A 24222-nucleotide genomic window follows, 5' to 3' on the forward strand; every position below is an offset into this window, starting at 1 on the left:
AAATATTTTATATTTATTCTAAATGATTTAATGATTATAATTACAAAGAAAACGTACGAAACTTTAAAACGAAATTAATGATTGCAGAACGCATACCGAATAGTCCGAACTCCGAATACCAGTATCAAGGTCAGCAGATCAACCCTACATAAATTAAGCTGGTGGGCACCGGTGCAGAGGCCGGTACTCTCTCTGTCCGGGAAATAGTATAGGCCAGACAGATAGTTATATATTTATAAAGAAATATAATTTTATTAATTTATTAAAATAAATAGTTTTTAAATAAAAAATTACTTAAAAATATATAATTTAAAAACATGTTATCAAATAATATTTTGTAAAAAAATTAAAATTTATGCTAAACATTCACAAAATTATACTCCCTCCGTCTAAATCACTTCTTTCGTTTTTTTGGTGTCCCACCTAATATTTACATTTCAAAACTTATCAAAAATATTGGTCAATAGATCACACCACCTTCCACTTTTCTTCCCTTTTCATCTTTCTTTTATCCACTATTTCTCTTTTTTATATTAAAGAGTTAATTACACTTTGTAACCCCTAGGTTTACTCCAAACGCAGTTTAGTACCTGAACTTTAAAACGTGGCAATATGCATCCTAAAGTTAACATTCTCGTGCAACTTATAATCTCTAGTCACTATTCCGTCCAAATATGCCGTTAACTTTAACTGTTTGAGAGATAACAATGTGTATATTAGTTTCTAACAGCTACTTTACCCTCTGTGACCCCTCAAAAATTATGTATTATATTTTGAAATTATTTCTGAACACACGCAACGATGTAAAAAAATTTAAAATAATTTTTAAAATACGTATTTAGATTTAGAATCTGATTTTTTACGTAAATGATGTAACTTATTTTAAAATTTTAAAATAAATACATATTTTAAAAATTACTTTAATTTTTTTTTTACATCGTTGTGTGTGTTCAGAAATGATTTCAAAATATAATACATAAACTTTGAGGGGTCACAGGGGTAAAGTAGTTGTTAGAAACTAATACACACACTGTTACCTCTCAAACAGTTAGATTTAACGGGAGTTTTGGACGGAATAGTGACTAGAGGTTACAACTTGCACGGGAATATTAACATATTGCCACGTTTTAAAGTTCAGGTACTAAACTACGTTTGTAGCAAACCTAGGGATTACAAAGTGTAATTAACTCTATATTAAAATAGTCACACTAACAACCATATTTTAAGTAGGTGTCGCATTCCTGCTCCAATCTTGATAATAATAATGGCTTCATCCATGCACAAAAATTCACATCATTCAAAATCCTCCATTTAAGTTAAACTTGTTGTTAGTGAGTGCACATGAGCTCATGTTACAAAGATCATATTAAAAAACAATAATCCCACCAGTTGACCGACTCTTTCTTTTTCATTTTCACTATTTTATATATATTTCTTAATTTAGATGTCCAAATCGTAGTAACGAAATGCCAAGGACAGAGAGTCCAAGAAAAAATCACAATCGAAACCTGAGCAAGGCATTCTGTGATCTTAAAAGTCGAAAACTTTAGTCATGAAATTGTGGATTGGATTTCGATTAGTTATTGAATTAAGTCAAAGATTACTCTCTATGGTTTTTTTTTAATTTGATGTTTTAATTTTTGACACCAATTTTTAAGTGTTTTGAACCGGCTGTTAAAAATATTTTTTTTAAATTTTTTTTAATAAAATATATAATCAGAATTTTAAATAAAAAAATTGATTCATTTTTTGTTCGATTACTATCCATACCTGTAATAAATAGCTTTTAATTAAACCTACGTCAATCACACTGGCAGCGATATGTATAGGATTTTCATTTCCCGGGGTCAAGTGTGCCGGATTTTCCTATCCAACGGGAAAAGGTATGAGTTTGGTTATATCAATTTTTTTAACTTCTTCTTTTATATTTATATAATTATATATAAATTATGAATATAAATTAAACAAATAACTAATTAATATATAAACCTGTTAATTATATTTCAAACAATAATTACAAACCAAATTGTTCTCATTGTTTGTGAATATAAATATATAAATGCCCTTTAATTGTTTACCCAGAGAATGTGATCCTGTTTATTTTACTATTGATTTAACAGAAATATGTGCTACATCAGCCTTGTGATAGCGAGATCGCTTTCATGGATAACAAAAAGAAAACGCACAAAGCCTTTCGGTTTGGCTTTTGATTTTGGATTAGTTGCGTATGCTTTTTCTCGCATTTTTAAAAGAAAATGACAGGGGAGCTTCTATCCGTGACTTCATGTTGCATATCTGATACCCGTGACTTAGATAATCAAGGCATTAGGTAATTTGAATTCGAATTTTATAGATAATTTTATATATAAGCTTAAAATGAAGAGAGAGAAAAAACACTCACTTTGAGTAAATGAGTGCATGTTTGAGAATGAGATGTCTTTTGAGACTTTATTTTTACATGCTTTTGCTGGCAAACTTAGAACACAATTCTAGTCTAGAGTCATATATACTTGAGACTTGAGAGCAACACTGGCAGCTGGGCACTCAGAATAATGATTTTGGTTCTTTGAGTGAGCTCACAGCAAAATACACCATAGGGTAACATAAATAAACAGATAAATAGAGTAAAAAAGCCCATACTTGATGGGTGGATTTCGAATCAATTCCGGAGGGTCCAGCTCGTATGGAGGAGTACTAAGTAGGAATCTCATGATATTGTTGTATCATTATATAAACCACAAAACCAACCTACTTGCCGGAGATGTGCAAGTGTTCCATTGATTCAGGGTAGACCTGTCAATGGATCGGGTTTGGATCGGATCGACCTAAATCCATATCCATATCCATTTAATTTAGCGGATTCGGATTCGGATCGGATCGGGACCGGATTTTTTTTAAGCCGATCCATATCCATATCCATTCGGATCACGGATCTCGGATCGGATATCCGATCCATTTACTTACTACTTATATATATTTTTTATAAGACTTTAACATTACCTAAAATACAAATAAAACCAATAAATAACAATGTTAAAATTTAAATTACAAAGTCAAACATTACTCAAGTCTCAAAACAAATTACAAACTAAATTGTTTATAAATAAAATTTAAAAGGATCCGTGAGTTTTCAAACCAATTTTATATTCCAAGACCCAGGTCACCAAACATACCAAACATACTAGATGACTAGCAGAGACTAGGCCTGTGAATTTGTAGTTGGTTTTATATTCAAATAATCAGTTTGTAATTTATGTTGTAATTTGTAAATACTTATCGAGAATAAAATATATTATTATATAATATATAATATAATATATATATATATATATATATATTAAATATATATTAACCGGATCGGGTTATAAACGGATCGGATCACACTAAATCCATATCCGGTCCATTTATTATCGGATTTTTTTAATCGGATCGAATTTCGGATCGGATTTTTTTTTACCAAATCCATATCCGCTAAAATGACCTCGGATCGGATCGGGTCGGATCGGATCTTCGCTCCATTGACAGGCCTAATTCAGGGTGTCTGGATAAATTTATAAAACGTGCTTCTTTCTAAAATTAAAGAATTGAATCAGACTGATTAAATTATTTGAAAAACAAGTAAAAATTCTGAAATAAAAGTTATGATTCTCAACTATTTATAAGTGCTTCTGGCTTTTAGAGTCAAGAAAAATAAAAGTCGGTTTCCAATTATATATGATAATCATTAAATTATTAAACAAGTTTCAATAATTTCTAAAATAAATAATTATTTAATTTATATATTATTTTTACCAATCAAAATTTGTAAATATCTCAAAAAAGTAGAAATACATGTAGTATATATATATATATATATATATATATATATATATATTTTTATAATGATACGTTATAAAAGTTTATATTAAAAACCCATATATACAAAGGAATTTTCCCGAGGTTTCCCCTAAAAAAAATGAAAAAGATCTTGTATGTCCACTTTGTTATATGAATGCGTCTTCGTAACATTTTAAATAACGAGAAAGGTTCGTGTTTCACGTGTACGCACGTTGTATTTTTATATATCAAAAGTTGCGTCAAAATAATTTTAATTTGTTAAATATATTATGTTTAACTTATTTTAAGCACAAATTATCTTCTTGCGAAGAGAAGCCAGACTGTCAGATACTTTTACGCTTTTGAAATAAAAGCGCTGTAAATTCTTTGAGAGTGGTTTCTTTGCCGTAACTTCTTTTTCCTGAAAGGATCTTTGTATTAATTAATAATTCAGTGATTCATGGGTACCAATCAGTTGTCACTTGTTAATTGCTACTCCCTCTGTTTTTTTTTATATGACGCTTTGACTTTTGGCACACACTTTTAAGTGCTTTGACCGGGTAGTTAAAAATATTATTTTTAAAAATTTTTTTTCCTGAATAAAAGTTTTGATCATATATTATTATTCAGAAAAAGAAATTTTAAAAAATAATATTTTTAACTACCTGGTCAAAGCACCTAAAAGTGTGTGCCAAAAGTCAAAGCGTCATATAAAAAAAACAGAGGGAGTATTACTTCTATATTCTAAAAATATGTCCTTTGAGCATATCCAATGGCGTTGGACATAATCGTCGGTTAAATTAGATCGACAAGACAGTATGAAAAATTTGCTGAATCTGTATTACATTGTGCTTCTATACCAATGGTATATGTTATATTGGTTGATTATAATTTAAAAATAGTATGTTAATATGTTATTAATATTTAAATTGTTATAAATAGAATATATCAGTTTAATATGATAATAAATAATTTGTAATTAGCGGAAAAAAGGAAAATAAATTGCGGGAGATGATGTGGAATTCACTACAGATATGTAGTGGTTCGACAAATATAAGCATCCATAAGGGATGGTTATAATTATAGACAATGGATGACTGTGGTTGGAGTGACATTTTTTTACATGATTGGCTAAATTTTTTAATTTTGATATGTCAACTTAGATTTTTAACTAAGGATTTTTCCTGGTTGGAGATGCTCTAATAAGTTTTTCCTAATAATGCGATTCACGTGATTATATGTCCGTTGCTACTGTTCTTTGGGAATTACCTTATCGTCCTCGTATAAATCTAAATCTCGTCTATTTGCATGGTACAAGTATCGAAATAATTACTCATCCTCCAAACTGACTTCTTGAATTTATTTAGGTGAAGATCCAATTTCAAAATTAATACACGTATTTGTAAATATTCAGTGGAATCTGAATTTAATTTATATCAAGCAAACAAATAAAATCGTCACGAATGATCAACTAAAAATAGTCACGACCTCTACACGGCAGCAACGCTTATTTAATTAATTTATTTATGGCTCATCGATAACTAATTTTTATATTCTCGCACGTCACATAAAATAAAAAAAATCACACGCAGAGCAAAGTCGGGCATAAATAAAGCCCCGATCAATTCTTTCAAAGAAGGCAGCTCACAACTCACAAGTCACAAGTGAACAGTAAACTCTAAAACAGTTTCAAAATATCTTGTCAAACGAGTTAAGGTTAAGTTGGATTAAGCGTGAGTCGAGATATTTATGTGTTATGTAATTTTTTTTATTATATTATATTTAAATTATATAAAATAATATTATAATTGTCTTTTATTTATATAAAACATCAAAATTTAATGAACACTATCGAATTTTATTAGATATGAATTACAAAACAACTATTCTCTACACATAAGCAACATGCGCGTGTTCAGTAAATTATTTTTCATTATCTTTTTCCATATACATATTTTTCTATTCTCATTCTTGAAATTTAATTTACAAAACACATATATTTTGAATAAAATGTATAATTAATTTTGTAAAAGAAAACGAGTTCAAACCTAATTATCAAAAGTTATTCTCTACCAACACATATATTAAAAGAAAGACGATAAAAAATGAATTCAAACACAGTTATGTTAGCATGATCTTAATGTACTATAAAGTAAAGTGCTATATTGAAAAAGAAAACGACATATTTGTTAAATCGAGATTTTTTAAAATTCAACGTCAAACAATCAAAAATTCACAACTTTTTAAAGAGTTTTTTTGGAAAACACATTTGATTTGAAATTTTCTCCGCGGTTATATTTTTATAAAATATAATAAGACCAAAATTCTGAAAAAAAATTATCAAGAAAGAAACTCTTTGTGAGAAATTTCATCTGGAAAAAAAATATTCAGAAAGTGTTCAGAAAACCCTTAAAATTTCGTAAAAGACTTTATCAAAAAAAATTGAAGTGAGGAATTTTAATAATATTTCTTTCATAAAAATATTGGGAAAAATAGTGATAAACAATTCATTCCAGAATATGTTTTCTTGTTTTTAGAGGGGAATCATTTTTTAAAATTCATCAGTTTAATAAAACATACATCTCTGGAAAGTATTTTATTTTTCACAAACGAAGCAACACAAACAGATAAAACATAGGAAATCTAGAAAATATATTGAGAAAATCAAATAAGAAACAGTAAAGGTATTTTTATATAAAAAAAAAATCCACGATGCAAACAAAAATCACAAAAATATTTTTTTAAAAATGTATTTTCCAACAAATAAACAGAGTTACTTATGTCGATTATTTGCATTTTGATCGAAAGTGCTGTCCAGCGACGTCTCCTTAACCATACATGTACATTCGCAGAAATCAAAACTTAAAAATAATAATTTATCGGATGCAGGATTTTTGAATAACTTTTCAGTATTGCAGTACAAAGATCGATATTTTCCTTATTTATGTATGATAGCTTCTCAAGTCCTATATGTTGAGGATATATGTGCATTCAGATTAATTTGGGCCAGGCCCAAATCATTTACGGGGGGATTCATACTTCTTCCGTAATCCATAAATCAGAAATAGGAATCAGAATTATCGAGTATAGTTCTGGAATTAATTAAAGAATTAAAATAATTAATCATAGCACTATTTAAATATATTAAATAACATAATAATATTTAATTAATTAAATATATTATATTAGTTTCATATCAGCACGTAATAACTAATCGATATCAAAAGTCAACCAATAACACATCTCGAACCGTAATTATAACAAAAAATGATAACTAAAATTTAACGATCTATATAATTCACGTCAAGTACTACAAATTTTGCAGAGTCCTGTAAATATATCCTGGCGGCCAAAAGTTTAATATTCACGTTCTGCTCAAGAACAAAATTCGGGATGATGAAAATAGTTTCGGGAGGTTCGAAACTTCGCAAGTGTGCAAGCAATTAAGAAAAATGTTAAAGATATTAAATTGTTTACAAATAATTACCAAATACACTGTCATATTTTTGTTGATAATAATATAAATCACAATCAAATAATCCTAAAGTGACATGTCATCAGAGACACAATTTGATACTCCCTCCGTCTCTTAATACTTTTCCTGTTAATCATGTGCGCGTTTGCCAACACACATTTCTTATCTTTAATATTTTTAATTTCGTATTAGTATTAAATATAAAAATTTCACTGTATTAAAGTACTCATAAATACGAATCAAACAAGATCACTCATGACTATATTTTATGTATAAATTAGTAGTCAATTGCTTACAATAAACAGTGCAAAAAGTCAAAACAGGAAATGTTTTTTGGTACAGAGGGAGTATATTGAAATTACTCGGTAATTAATAATAGCAAACCGTACAATGTCCTGTCAAGTTTTAGTTATAATATAAAAAATTATGTTCCAATGATTTATAACATATTTAATTTCAACTACAACAATGTGTGATTGTGCCTTATCCTCGATATATATTTAATTTTATCTTTAAAAGCATGATATAAATTAGAAGAAAAAAAAAATGTGCATAATATTTTATTATAAAAATTTAGGATAGACAAAGATGAGACTCTTATATTTTGTTCTAATAAGACAATGGGCTTGACGTGCCTTACGGCCCAATAACTAGCACGGCTCTTGTGAGAGCTTGGTATAAAATGGGCCTTTGAATACGGGATGCCTTTAGATAAATAGATCTTCGGTCAAAAAAAAGAGAGAGAAGATAAATAGATCCTCACATTTTATGTTACACGCTGAAAAAAACACAAAAAAGAACAACGAATCAGTAGATTACATCATATTCAGTGAAATAACTTTCCATCTACTAAAATATAAAGGCTCATAAAAAATAAAAAAAACGCAAAAATTAAAAAAAATAATTAGACCAGACGGAATCTTGACACGTTTGTTGATTAACATGCTGAGTAGAGTTGATAGTATGATCAGAGGCGGATCTTAGAAGGGGCAAGAGGGGGCAACTGACCCCCCTTAATTTTTTTTTTATTTAATATTATACATATTTTTAGGTTGTAAAATTGAAATTGACCCCCCTTAAATTTTTTGTGACCCTTCTTAATATTTTTTTTAAAAAATTGACCCCCCTTAACTTCATAGTCAGATCCGCCACTGAGTATGATTGATAAAAATTTCATGCGTAGAAACTTTTGGGATTGTCTGTATATGCACACAGCACAATGTGATTGTAGCTAAATATTTTGGACAATTTTATATCTATGCAATAATACTGAGAATTGAGTGTGTGAAAGAGAGAGTGTGATGTGGAATTAGAAGAGAAGAGTAAGGGGGGTCACATGAGGTGAGACAAAGAGATATTGAATAAATGGAAATTTTTGGAGAGGATCAATTAGGTAGACAAACACAACCAACATCCCACATGCTACATTGCCCCCACCTTTGTGACTTATGTCTCCCCATATTTATAACCATTACTAATTTTATTTCCCACCTTCTGTATGAAAAAAAAATTATTTCTAGTTTATTGGGAAGTTGGAGTTACTTCTAGTGGATGGAAATTAAAGTTATAACACATTTTTAATTTTTTAATCAAGATTTAATACATGATTTTAATTATATATGTGGAATTCTACTTGTTTTATATTTTCAATTGTGAAATCGATTTTACTAATTAAAAATTTGTTTTCATGATATATTGGTTCGTTATTTTAGAAAATAATTAAAATTTATATATTACATAAATTAATATATACTTATTTTCATAAATATCAGAAAGAGCGAAAATTGAATCTAAAGTTTGGAGATAATTCACGGCCGTATTGATTCAGTTATTAATAATGTTGAATTTAAAACTTTTTCTAATATTTTATTTAAATTCTTTTCTAATCTCCATGCCATAAATATAGGTCAAACATCGCTATATACATGTATAATTTAACTAGCCTGGATGTGTCCGTGCAATATCTTTCGCAGCATGAAGGTAGTCATCACTTTCTCACATTAAGGCCATCTCCAGCCGTTCGTGCTCCAAAAATCCAAATTTCGATCACCACCCAACTGATCTAAATTGAGATCCAAACTTCTGACTAACTCAGTAGCATGATCCAAATTACTTTTTGTATATTATATTACATAAATTTTATATTAAACTATTTAATCTTAAATTTAATTTTTAATCATTATTAACTACTCATGTTATATTTAGTTGATTAATTTAATTATTTTTTTAAAAATCGATCAAAGTATCTCAAAATCAAGGAAATGAAGATGAAGCTCAAGGATTTCCAAATGATATGAATAGCTACGGACAATAAATTTATTTTGTGCATGTAATGTACTCTTTTTTTAATTTCAATGAAATTTGCTTTCCTATTATTCTAATTTTTTACTAAACATTAATTTTATTAATTATTAATTATAAACTATTGTTAATTAAATATTAATAATCATAAATTCATTTTAAACTCGATAAACGAAAGATATAGAAATAACAAAATCATTATTTTATAATAAAGTAGGTGATCCAAATTTGGATCAGTGAACAGTGGTGATCCAAATTTGGATCAGTACTATTCACTGATCCAACACTGATCCAAATTTGGATCAATGCTAGAGGAGAATTTGGGGTAATCTGCCCAAATTTGGATCTTTGATCACTGCTGGGTTTGCCCTAAGAACCCGGATTAATATTATTTTTTAATTGGCTGCTGACAAAGAACTTAGATACAGACATAAATAATAACGTAAATATATGAAAATTTTCAATAAATTCACTTTCCTCCGTTAGTCTCATTTTTTTAATTTTCTTTATTGTTTGACATATATTTTAAGATTTTTCTAAAATCTAATTTTTAAAATTTATTTTAATGTATTTACTTTAACAAAAATATAAATATTATATTTTTATTTTAAAAATGATAAAAAATAATTTATAAATTATAACCTTTAAAAATCATTCCTAATTTTTGTACTCAATTTACAAAATCCATGAGACGTAGGGAATATAAGGAAAGACAGGGTACATCAAGAAATCGGACCATACAGTGATTAGTACGTACTGCAAGATTATAGAAAAAGAAGGATTAGACTAGATTAGATTAGATTAGATTAGATGTGGACATGCAGAATCAGCAAACCCAGTAAAATAAAAGAAAATACAAATCAGTAGTCAAAAGATTTTGATCAGGTTCAATCAGACATCACCTAACGTCCTTCAATAGATAAGACTTTCCTGGACAGCGTTGCCCAGAGATACCACTGCTCATGCACCCATTTATGAATTATATGTATGTTCATATGTGTGTAAACAGTAGTTTCACTGTACACATAATGTTCCTGTTCTCCCAGAATACAAATATGTGCGTTCGAATGCTCTTAATTTAGTCGATTTCCGGAATTTTATTAAATCTCGATAATCAATATTATGAAATTAAAATTTTCTAATATACACTACTCTGGTTTGATAAGATTATTTATAACACAAAAAAGAAAATACAGGGCTACCGGAAAACTTGGTAGAACTAGAATTAGGCTGACATTCTTCGTTAAGTCCGTAGCTTAATTGGCCCTTATTCCGTTGTTTTCAATTTAATTAAATAATTATAAATAAATGAATAATCATAGTATTATATCAAAATAATATGAGAATGTTTTAATTTAATAACTTTACGATATTAATTTTTATTATATATATAAATCATATTATAATTATTAAAAAGTAAAAGAATCTTGTAATAATCTTGCATCAAACTCGGTAATATATTTTTAGAACCATGATTTGACCGGTTTTATAAATTATTATTTTTTTTGTTAAAAGATGGTAACTATTAAAAAGCAAAAGAGAACTGTTCATAGTAAAGATCACACGCTTCAAAGTAAACTCTACTAATAAAATGCTTAATGAGGTTTAGAAACATCCAAATATAGCATTAGTAACTTGACCGTGCATTACTTATAATCATTGAGATTTCACATGTTTAATTGAGTATGACAGATATAATTAATCGAACTCCTTGGCTTTATGATACAACTTGATGTACGAATTAATCACTTATTTAACATATGTATTAGTTTACTAATTATGTAACTAACAATTTACCTGGCACGGCTTGGACTGTTGATAAGCATGGGCAGACATTTCCTGACAAGTAAAGTTGGACACAACTTAACCTTAATTAAGAATCCTTAATTACAGAGATTATGGACAAGCACATCTCGTTCCCTCTGCTTAATGAGTTAATGGGGGGCAATTTCTGATGATTAGGTAAAGAAAAGTGTACCTAAGTTGGAACTTATCGCATACAGAAAAGCAAAAATGACTACATAAAGAACCAACGTTGCTGGAAACCAGAAAATTAAACACGCATGTATATGTTTAAGGCAAGTGGGTAATCTAGATTATAATTAAAACTAAAAGGTGGTAATATAATTAGAGGGGGCTTAGCTGCCTAATCTGATTCTATTAGTATAAGCCTAAATGCCTAATGCCTAATGCCGCCACTCAATCTGGAAAACACATTTCCAATTTACCTGCATAACTAAGGGGGAAAGCAACTGGCATTTAATTATCCGAATCATATAAATTTATAAATTTCTAAGGGAATTAAAATTAAATAAATTACTAGAGGATGATGAATTATACTAGATTAAAAATGAGATCAAGTTAAATATAAAAAAATGGATAAGCTTGGCAACTACGGCTAGGTAGGTAAAAAAATCTAACCAAAATTATTTTATTATACTATTTTTTATTACTCGGATTTTGTAGTTATCCCTATCGGGTACTTGCGTATAATTAACCTCAAATTTTATTATAATATTTAAAATGATTATTATTTTGAGACGGAAGAATAAAAACTCCTTAGAATAAACAATTAAACTTATAATGTATCAAAAGTGTTCCAAAATCAAACGTCATGTATATGTAAAAACAAAAAGATTAGTTTCTATTTGATAAAACAAATTTAACGAATATCCATCATTCTTAAATTTTGTATTAACGAGGATCCTTCTCCAAGATTTTCGAAAGTTTTTGATCGAAGTCTATTTGAATTGTAGGTAGTGTAAAAAACTTTCTTTGATTTTATGTTTTTACATGAGGGTATAATCTTGCTCACGTAAATATAAGCAATTTTTGCAATTATGGTTGTAATTATGAATCGCTTAAATTTCCGTACCACACCCACTAGGAATATATTTCTGTTAAAATGTGTCATCAAAGCAAGAAAGGGGGAATAACGAGGACCACGTACAAAGTAAAGGAAAATAAAGAAGCAATAAAAAATGTTTAAAATGAGCTCAGGGGACAGCCACACACAGAGACAAAGGAAAAGACAAAGGAGTGGGAGCCAAACCAGTGGAAATCGGTGACACTGTGACACACAAAGAAAATGGGTAGACCATAGATCATGGATGTATATATTCCAGAATGTACAATGCACATTTATACTTACGTTACAAACATCCCCCACAGATACATAATGTATCCATTTGATGTCGTTTACAAGGAAGGTTTATTTACAACAAAATGCTACAGTTATGAACGGTCAAATTGACCTTTTGACCTTTTGACCAAGTATAAAAAACAAATTGATTATTATTTTAAAAAAATAAAAATTACATTTTGTAATATATTATATGTATTTTATAGTGATATAATTTTTTTTACCTTTAAAAATTATATTATATGTGTAAATTTCAGTTAAAATTTGGTCAATTTGACCATTCAAAAGTCAAACATGACACTTAAAATGGGATGAAGAGAGTATTTATTAGTAATTTATAATCAGAGTCAAAATACCGCTAATATTTTCACCATCCAGGAATTGTGTTTAAGCGCTAATCTATATAGCAATTTTAAAATTTCACTGACAAGGAAAAAATATTTCAATAGATTAATATTAATATAATTCGAATTTATGATATAATAGAAAAAAAATCTTATAAAACATTCTTCTAGTCATATTTTGGAGAAAAAACATTACAATATCTTCATAATTATATTTAGGGGCTAAATTAATTTTTATAATTTTTTATATATAAATAATTCTTTTTATTTAATATAATGTTTTATGTCACAATATTATTTTTATTATTAATCAAATTAAAAATTCAAGAGTACTCTGTTAGAAAGTTGCAAGTTAAAAACAAAGGTCGGCCCTGCATCGCGGTAAAGGAAGAGGAATAATAAAACGATAGATAGGTAGCGTGAGGAACAGTAAAAGTGGGGATCCAATGCTGGTGAGTTTGGCGACACATCTTATACGAGATTGGCTCACCACCACCCTCACCGCCCCTACCACCCTCCATGTTGCTTGCCTGCTTGCTCACCCCTTGCATTTCTACCACACACATTATACCTTGTATCTTCCCGTTTTTCCACGCTCCCTGTCGTCTCCTACTTTTCAACTACAATTTCTCCGAATCCCATTTTTATTATATCACGCAAATTGAAACATTTTAGTAGCCATCGATTCATAAAATTAAATGAATTCAAGAAATATTGTTCGAGATTCATGAATGATTGTAAAACTCGAGATTTAGATTTTTATACAAATTTAAGATAAGTCGGGTCATGTTAAAAAGGTCTGAGCTTAAGATATATATAAATGGTGTTTGGAGCATAAAAGCATGAGTTTATTTTAAGTAGAAGCCCAAAACAGAAATTTAATCAGTGTTTGGGAAAAAAGCCAAATGTAACATGTAATGAAAACCATTTTTTCTAAAAAGTTCTTAAAATCTGGATTTATATACAAATTCAAGATGAGTCATAACTCATACCGGAGTTAAAGTTTCAACTATAAATAACTCATACCGGAGTTAAAGTTTCAACTATAAATAATTTTAACAAAAATCAATTTCAAGATGATACAAGATGGAATGAAATGCAACAAAGAGTTAGGAAAACAGCTTTTCACCTAATAAATTCATGCATTCACACCCTAAACCTACACAATAAAATCTCGACTACATGTTCATCGGATCGCGTCTACAGACAAACACACACATGCAAAACTAATCATACTGTACTGTCATCTTCATCACTTTAATTGTGTTGGATCACAACAACGAAATAAATACGTACGAAAACCGCAAATAATCTACATATGCCTACCCTCCAGATTTAATTATTAACAAAATTATGCTAACCTATTGAATGAAATATCACGTAACCGCGTAGAGAATATATTTATAAAATATACATATTGTCACAAAGATAATACTGATCTATACTATGTAAACAAGAGATGAAAACACACACAACTAATAGGACACCATTGAAGCTTCAAGAAGAGCTTGTATATATGAAGAGTATTTACAGGAAAAACTAGAGAGAGAAAAAGTAAAACTGTACAACTAACTTACTATCCACTACTCTGCTCAACTGAATATATATACAACCTACATATTTACAACTAACTAACACAGCTGTCATGAGCTGTCATTAGCTGTCACACCAGGTGACTCAGATGCTGACTTGGACGTTGAGGTGTATAATGTAACATCCCCCCTCAAGCTAGGTGGCGACAGAAGATTGATGACACCTAACTTGGACTGTAGATTAGCAAGCTGAATCGATGATAGAGCCTTTGTAAACATGTCAGCCGGTTGAGAATCAGTGCGAATGTGACCAGTGGAAATCAGCCCTTGACTGAGCTTATCACGAATGAAATGACAATCGATTTCAATATGCTTTGTACGTTCGTGATAAACTGGGTTGGAAGCGATATATAAGGCTGATTTATTGTCACAAAACAAGGGAACAGGTATTGGAGACGGAGATTGTAAAGATTGAAGCAGATTAACCAGCCATACAATCTCACAACAGGTGTCTGCCATGGATCGATACTCAGATTCTGCAGAAGACCTGGACACCGTGTGTTGTTTCTTACATCTCCAGGACACAAGGGAGGAACCCAGTAATATACAGTAGCCTGTGAGAGACCTTCGAGTTTCCTTGCATGCACCCCAGTCAGAGTCACTGTAAGCACATAGTTGATTCGAGTTGTCCTTGGGAAAGAATAATCCCTGACCTACAGTGCCTTTAATGTATCGAACCATCTTATATGCTGCTTGTAAATGATCACTGCGAGGGTTAGAAATGTACTGAGACAATACATGAACTCCATAAGCCAAATCAGGACGTGAAATGGTTAGGTATAACAGGCGACCTACAAGTCTCCTGTAAGTTTCAACATGTTTTGGAACAAGGGGTGGAGAGGCATTATCAGACAGCTGGTGATTTTGTTCCATAGGAACAGCAGAGGGCTTGGTTGCCGTCAGACCAGTGTCTGTGAGAATGTCTAAAGCATATTTTCTTTGATTGAGAAATATGCCAGTAGGTGACCTTGCCACCTCTAGCCCAAGAAAATACTTCATGGGTCCTAAATCCTTGATTTTGAACTGAGAGTGTAGGAATTGCTTGACAGTGGTAATGAGTTCAGTAGAGTTTCCTGTCAGCATTATATCATCCACATAGACGATAATAACCACAAACTGAGACCCTCGTTTGAGAGTAAACAAACTGTGATCACATACAGCTTGAACAAAGCCAAATTTGACTAAAGCACTAGCCAGTTTCTTGTTCCAAACTCTGGGAGCTTGCTTGAGACCGTATATTGACTTTATCAGCTTGCACACATATTCAACACCTGGTTCAGGTACAAATGTACCAGTAGACAGTTGGGAGAAGCCTGGTGGGAGCTTCATATATATTTCCTCAGTCAATATTCCATGCAAGAATGCATTATTAACATCCATTTGATGTATCAGCCAATTGTACCTTGCTGCCAATGATAAGACTACTCGAACAGTGGTCATTTTTGCCACAGGGGCATAAGTTTCAAAGTAATCAACTCCTAAGGTCTGAGTAAAGCCTTTTGCCACCAAACGGGCTTTGTATTTGTCTATATTGCCTTCTGGAGTATACTTGATCTTAAACAGCCATTTGCAGTCAACAATATTCTTGTTGGCAGGTTTTGGAACAATAATCCAAGTATTGTTAGCTTCAAGTGCTCTGATTTCAGCTAACATAGCAGAAGCCCATTGAGGTTGACCAACAGCTTGAGCAAAAGTATAAGGCACTTTGACATTTGATATGTTTGCCATAAAAGCTTTGTGTTTGCTTGTGAAGACATGGTTTGACATATATGTCTGTATAGGATAGTTACAGTTACTAGAGCTAACACATGCATGTGTACTTGTATCCATAGAAGGCAGTGTTGGCATACCAGTGTAGTCCTTGAATTTTGTGGGAACCTGTTTCTGTCGAACAGGTCTTGTAACAGGTACATGTTGCTGCACTGGTTGCTGTGCTGCAGTCGTATGATCAGTATTGCTGGTTGGGTTTGTTGAGTCTCCATCACCAGCTGTTTGACCCTCAGTCTCAGGTGGCAATATCACAGCAGGTGTCTGTTGGTTTATATCCTCAGTGTAAGTATTTGGAAACAGTCTATCATCATCTGTCTTAGCTGCCAGTAAATCTTGGAATGGAAAGACATCTTCAATGAAGATCACATCTCTGGAATAGTAGCATTTTCTGGTATCCAGATGTAAGACTCTGTATCCTTTTTTTCCAAATGGATAGCCCAGAAATACGCATTTAAGTCCTCTAGGATTGAGTTTATCAGGAATGCTACTCACATCTGCAATGTAGCACAGACATCCAAAAACCCTCAAGGATTGATAGTCTGGTAACTTCTTGTACAACATTTCATAGGGGCTTCTGTAGTTGAGTTGTTGAACTGGCAGCATATTGATAAGATGGGCAGCAGTTAATACGCAGTCTCCCCAAAGAGACTTAGGCAGATGTGCTTGCAATCTCAACGCTCGAGCAACATTCAAAAGATGTTGATGTTTACGTTCAACCACCCCATTTTGTTGGGGTGTATATGGACATGTTGTTTGATGGATGATTCCTTTGTTAGCAAATAATTGCTGCAGAGTTTGATTAGTAAACTCTGTACCATTGTCCGAACGAACACACTTAACACTAGTTTTAAACTGAGTGTGAATAAGCTGTAGAAACTGCTCAATGACAGATGAAACTTGACCTTTATTATTAAGAAGATAAACCCAAGTACATTTAGAGTATTCCTCAACAATAGTAAGAAACAAAGTACATTTACCATGAGTTGACTCTTTGTAAGGGCCCCAAAGGTCACAATGAACTAGATCAAATAGTTGGTATGTATGAGATTCAGACACAGGAAATGGTAGACGGTGCTGTTTAGATTGAAGACATACATCACATGTACTAAACAAAGTAGATTCCACAGCTGTCATTACTGACATTTTGTTGATAACAGTAGCAGCTGGATGCCCCATCCTATTATGCCAGATTTGAGCTTCAACTGAGGGAGATTTATTTAGTCTTGCTGTAAAAGCTGGCACTGATTGAAGATTGTAAAGACCTGCAGATATACTACCAATCTCTACACTCCTCTTCTGGGAAGGGTCCTGCAGAATACATTTAGAGTTCGAAAACACAATAGACATACAGGAGTCTGCAGTTAGCTTTGATATAGATACTAGATTGCAATGAAAGCTTGGCACACATAAAGCATCTTTCAATGTTATATCTGTAGTCAACTGAACATTTCCTATGTGAGTTATAGGAACAGTATCACCATTTGGTAGATGTAATGATGAATCTAACCGTTTAGAATTAAGCAGAGAAGCAACATTAGCAACAATATGATCAGTTGCTCCTGAGTCTAGTATCCATTTGGTAGCAGTGTCATGTGTAACAGTGTAAGCAGTGTGATTAGAGGAGACACTGTGTATTTTACCTTCCAGATGAGAAGGTTGTGTACCTGCTAAGTGTGATGTTGTACCAGCTCCAGAGGAAGGCCAGGACTGCATTGATTGAATGCTCTGCTGTATCATCTTAGTGAGTTGGGCACACTGAGCATCAGTAAATTGTCCAGGCAAAGGTTGAGAGGCCTCAGTAGCATCAATAGGAGTGGTGCTCACATTGGCAGCTCGTTTAGGAGCATCAGTAGTTCTCAATTTTGGTTTAGGTTTTCCAAATGAGCGATGCCACTCTGGATATCCATGAAGAAAGAAGCACTTCTCCTTTGAATGTCCAACATTGTTACAATAGGTACAGGTTTCATTCTCAGATTTCTTGTTGCCAGTCGGTTTAGGCTTGTTGCCTGCAAATTTGACATTCATAGCCATGTTTTCTGGAACAACAGCCGGAGAATGTGTATCTCTTTGGCTTTCCTCCTGCAGCAACAAGGAATATGCCTGGCTGAGATCTGGTAGAGGCTTCATCATCAGTATCTGGCCTCGTATATTTGTATACACATCATTAAGTCCCATGAGGAACTGGCTGAGGCTGTTGAGTTGCTCATAGGCCACAAGTTTCACATTGTTTGGACAATTACATTTAGGCAGAGGTGAGAGATCATTCAGCTCATCAGTAAGTGTCCTGCACTTTGTGAAATAAGCAGTTATAGACATAGAACCTTGATGTAAGGCAGTCAACTCCTTCTTGAGTTGAAAAATGCGAGGCACATTGCCTTGAGCAAAGCGAGTCAACAAATCATCCCAAATTTCCTTGGCTGTACCAAAATATGCCACACTATCACGAATTTCATCAGAAATGGAGTTAAGCATCCAGGAAACCACCATATCATTACATCGAGTCCAGAAAGGGTACAGATTAGAGAGAGGTTCAGGTTGTCTCACAGTGCCAGCAATTAGACCTAATTTGTTCTTAGCAGATAGGGCACGTTTGACAGCTCTACTCCACTGAATGTAATTCTGAGAAGTAAGAGAGATATTGACAAGCGATGTACCTGGATTATCAGATGCTTGGAGATAGAATGGATGATACGAGTCAATCGTGTTCGTGCTTGAAGAATCAGCCATAGGAGCAGAGATCAGAGATCAGAGATCGGTGCGGAAGAGAAATTGTCAATTGCGATCAGAGAGATCGAATCGAGATCAGAGAGATCGAATAGAGAAATCTGGATCTGCAATCTACTCGAGAGATCACACCGAGTTGAGAGCTTAAGAGAATATCAATGGCGTCAGATTACTAGAGGCTCTGATACCATGTCACAAAGATAATACTGATCTATACTATGTAAACAAGAGATGAAAACACACACAACTAATAGGACACCATTGAAGCTTCAAGAAGAGCTTGTATATATGAAGAGTATTTACAGGAAAAACTAGAGAGAGAAAAAGTAAAACTGTACAACTAACTTACTATCCACTACTCTGCTCAACTGAATATATATACAACCTACATATTTACAACTAACTAACACAGCTGTCATGAGCTGTCATTAGCTGTCACACCAGGTGACTCAGATGCTGACTTGGACGTTGAGGTGTATAATGTAACACATATAACAAGAATAAAACAAAGGCCGAAAGAGATCGACCATACTTTATTCCTACGTATTAGTGCAGTGAGTGAAACTGATGATGATGAGTAATAGACCCCATCGATATGCAAAATATGTGATGCGCCGAGATGGGTCAAGCTAGGGCTCCGCGATATATAAATTTCATCATCGCCATGCCGATCCTGTTTTCAGTTATTAATTTCGTTCGTATTTTGTTTTTCTTTATTTTCTAATTATTTAAATATGTTTGTGTGTAAATATGTCGTCTCAGCTGCAACTACAATTTGTTGGCCTCCATAATAATGATTGGAAATGTCCAAAAGAACAGAGATGATTGATGCTTTTTATTTTCATTTGTATTGGCCATTAGTGTAGGCCTTTTTTTTTTTTTTTTTCCACTTGTTCTGGTGGGGGCTTTTAAAGGCGATGAAACTGCATTAATAATGAAGCCAATTTAAACTTTATAATGCAATTTGCCATTCCATTACTTTATGATGATTTTGTTACCGGCTATTTTTTATATGTTTTTTTGGTCCGGGAAATAGATGAATAAATTCTACTAAATTAATACAAGCATATGGGATGAATGACTACCAAACCGTGTTATAAAATTTTGATGAATTATATATTCTATTTTGTTGAAAGTTGAAACACATGAAAATATTGAATTTTTTGTGATCAGTGTTCGACCCACACACCGCACATACATATTAGAAAAAGTGACTTGTGGAGAAATGAAATCATTAGGATGCTATGTTATATTTTTGAATTTAGTTTTGCTGGCGTCAAAACGTGTTCCCCCCACCCTTTTTACATGTTTTTTAAAACCTTTTTTTACATAAATAAATGTCTAAAAAAATAATGGGAATTTATTAGAAAATTATATTTTCTTAACTTTGCAATTTTACTATTTTCTTAAATTTATTTGCGAAAGTATGGTCCACAATTAAAAACAAATACATGCAATTCTTTTTATACGAGTTACGACCAAATGCAGCATAAAATAATTCTTTTTTTGAAAAAATTGAAGTTATTTTCTATTGCTTTGTACATTGGTTTTGTTTGCATCTGGTTGTATTTGTTTGCAACACAATAAATTTGTAAAATATTCAAAAAATAGATTTTTGTTTGAAAAAATAAAAATAAGAATAGGTACACTATTCAATAAAATCCAAAACAATTCTCATTATTATATTTTTTTAGTGAGCAAAAACTGTAACTTTTTATTCAAGAGAATTAAGATGATCATCAAAAAAATTTCATATATATATATATATATATATATATATATATATATATATATATATAGGCTGATGATCAAATAGAAACCACTCTTAAAATAAAAACTAGAAACCAGTTTCCCTACCACTATTTATAACTACGGGTACCACTAATTTATACTGCACTAATCACTGTTTTTATATAGTATGTAAACAGCGATTTTTATTATCAAAATTGAGAAAATCTACTTATCTAAACTATTGATAATCGATTATAGATGATCAATTTCATCCGTAGGAAGGTTCTTGGCGGTAGGAAGCCGCAAGAGAAGTTGTATGATGATGGGAAGTAGTCGTTAGTTTTGTAAGCTATGATGAAAAGTGTATGTGACTATTGGTGATGATAGACAATGGTGGCAAGTCATGAAAACGTCTGGTAATGGTGGTAAGAGGTCCATTATTACGATTTGGGTGAAGATGATGGTCATATACGTTGCATATATGTACATATATATATTTATATTCGTGAGATATGCTATATACAAATTAGTGATATGTTATGTACAAATTAGTGATTTCTTTAGTTAAAAATAGTGATAAAAAACTGTCCAGAAACTGGTTTTTAGTTTTTAGGCTAATTTGGTTTCTATTGGAGTAGGACTATATATATATATATATATATATATATATGTAAAATATGTATAAAAATCCAAATGATTATCAAAGATATGTACCTGCAGCATTACATACAAGCACCAATGATGGGTCTACGGTTAAACAACTCAATTACACTGATTAAAATAAAGTAGAACTGGTCAACAAATAAAGATATGGTCTTTAGGCAGATAGAATTTGGATTACATACTAACAAAATCCTATTTCAAATTGGTTAGAGTGCGAATATTCAATAATTGTAAAATATTTAAGACCTGCAGAATCCAAATCTTATTCATTAATCTCATGATACGTCCCTGTTTGAATTATAGATTGCAATTACGATCTAAATAATAAATTATATAAACAACCACTCCAGCTACTTATCTTATACACTCTAGTAATATATACTCTGACATAATATCTTGATTTAAATATAATTATTTCTAGATATGTATTTAGATAATTATCAAAAGTTAGAAATTGAATTATTCTAGACAACACATAATTATTAATTTACCCGGATAATAGTAATACTCACTTTTACATAAAGATCAGTAGTTTTCAAATAAGAATGACCTCCCTTTTTTTATTATTTATAAAGAGACAAAACTAACCCATCTGTTATAAATTTATAATGATAATAATTTGACGTCGAAATTGAATAACTCGGTAAATAGTGTGTAGACTGTAGACATACCAATCCTTTCTTATTTTATTATATAAAAACTACACGGCACTCTCTCCTTGTCCCTCCTCTCTCTTTCCTCTTAAATCTCTCTCCCCTATAAATTATCTCCTCACTTCTCTCCCCGTTCACCGTTCTCTCTCTCTCTCGAACAATTTCATTAATCTCTCTCTCTACCTCTCTCTCTCTCTCTCTCTCTCCCTACATTACTTAAAATCTCTACGGGAACAATTGTATACCGACAGACATGGGCTTCCCACTGGGCTACACAGACCTCTTCTTCCCCAAGCTCCTAATCCACACTCTCACACTCCTCAGCCTGCTCCGCAAATTCATCTCTCTCCTTCTCCGCACTCTCGGCCTCTCCGACTTTCTCGAGCCCGAAGTCTCCTGGTCAACCCGACCCGACTCCACCGTCGACGAGTACTCCTGCGTCTCCGCCGCTCTAATGCGCGAGTTCCTCCCAGTCGTCAAATATTCAGACATAACCGACGCGCCTGACAGCTGCGCTGTCTGCCTGTACGATTTCACGCCAACCGATGAGATCCGACGGCTGACAAACTGCCGACACGTGTTCCACAGGAGCTGTGTGGACCGTTGGATGGATCATGATCAGAAGACGTGTCCGCTTTGTAGAACGCCGTTTATTTCGGGGGATTTGCAAGATGAGTTCAACGAGAGGCTGTGGGCTGCTTCGGGAATCTCGGATTATTACGGAGAGTACTCGCCGATTAGTTCGAATTTGTAGGCTTTTTTCGAGAAAAATATAGATACAGATGTGTATATGTAATGAAAAGAAAAAAAATTAGAAGGGGGTGAAAAAAAGGTGTATATACAGGGAGTTGATATGCTTCTCTTTAATGAAAATGATATCGGCTTAGTTTTTTTTATTTTAATTTTATGATTTTATATTGATTAGTTAATTGACTGAATTGTGATGGATTTGTAATGAAAGTGTCGTGGCTAAGTAGGCAATTAAGCACTAGAAGTTTAATTTTAAAGCTAAATTTATCTAAAATCTAGTTGATCCAAAATTAAGTGTGAGGTATCATCCGTATATCGAAGTAGTAAGATGTATTAAGCTCTTTATTTTTTTCATTTTCAGGTTAAGCTTTTTTTTTACATTGCAGATTTATATACTTTATAAATTAGTATCCGTTCTAATGATGAGTCAGAGTCGAATCCGGGTGTTCCGGGATAACAAGGGTGTTCCGGGATAACAAGAATAAAGGGGGTATTCAGTCAGTGCTCTTCAGGTTAAGTTTCTTAAGTTTGAAGAAAGGTAAAAATAAGTAAATTTACTTTGGGACAAGCTATATAGGCCAGATTTGTGAGATTAATGATGAGACATGACTTTTGAGAGGAGCTATTTAGACTAGATATTTGAGATTAATAATGTACTGTAGTGGTGTAGTTTAGGGAAATGGGAGCCATAGGGATAGTAGTACTGTGGTAAACAGTTACAAGTGTCCCAGTCTTTTCGTTGGGTTGTGGGTGCAAGTATCCGGGTTAAATGGATCTTGTCGATAAATTAAATGATTAGACAGTACCTTGTTTGTTTGTTTCTTATCCATCAATTTTTCTCCTCGCCACCATTGCTTGATTTTACCTCATTCTCTTTGCCACTTCCTGACTACAACTTAATATGACTAGGTGAAACACATACTTACCCAACAATGCATCACACTGGAGTATCAAATACTAGGCACCACCAGCACTTTGCATCTGTTACATTATTAATTAGTTGTTTTAAATCTTAATTATTATATCAATATATAATTATAATCTCATTCCCATATAATAATCGATATCAATATATAAACCCTTCTAAAGTGATAACTTTTTTAAAATCATAAAATTTTCCGATTCCAATGATCACTTCAAATAAATTTTACTATATTCATTGATAGCTCAGATTAGGCGTGTGAAAATAGTGAACGAGATTAATTTCTATATTATAACATTTTATTTAAAAAAAACTGAAACATAAAGAACTCATCTCAAA

The 24222-nt window shown here is 32.0% G+C and overlaps 1 protein-coding gene across 1 annotated transcript; it reads left to right on the plus strand.

The window, feature by feature from the left end:
* Positions 1-22303: 22303 nt before the first annotated feature.
* On the plus strand, positions 22304-23113 carry LOC108206519 (brassinosteroid-responsive RING protein 1). Its single transcript, XM_017376847.2, has one exon. The coding sequence runs from the start codon at positions 22465-22467 to the stop codon at positions 22963-22965; it is 501 nt and encodes a 166-aa protein (XP_017232336.1). The 5' UTR covers positions 22304-22464; the 3' UTR covers positions 22966-23113.
* Positions 23114-24222: the final 1109 nt, after the last annotated feature.

Source organism: Daucus carota, chromosome 2 (genome assembly GCF_001625215.2).
Source record: "Daucus carota subsp. sativus chromosome 2, DH1 v3.0, whole genome shotgun sequence".
Taxonomy (NCBI): domain Eukaryota; kingdom Viridiplantae; phylum Streptophyta; class Magnoliopsida; order Apiales; family Apiaceae; genus Daucus; species Daucus carota.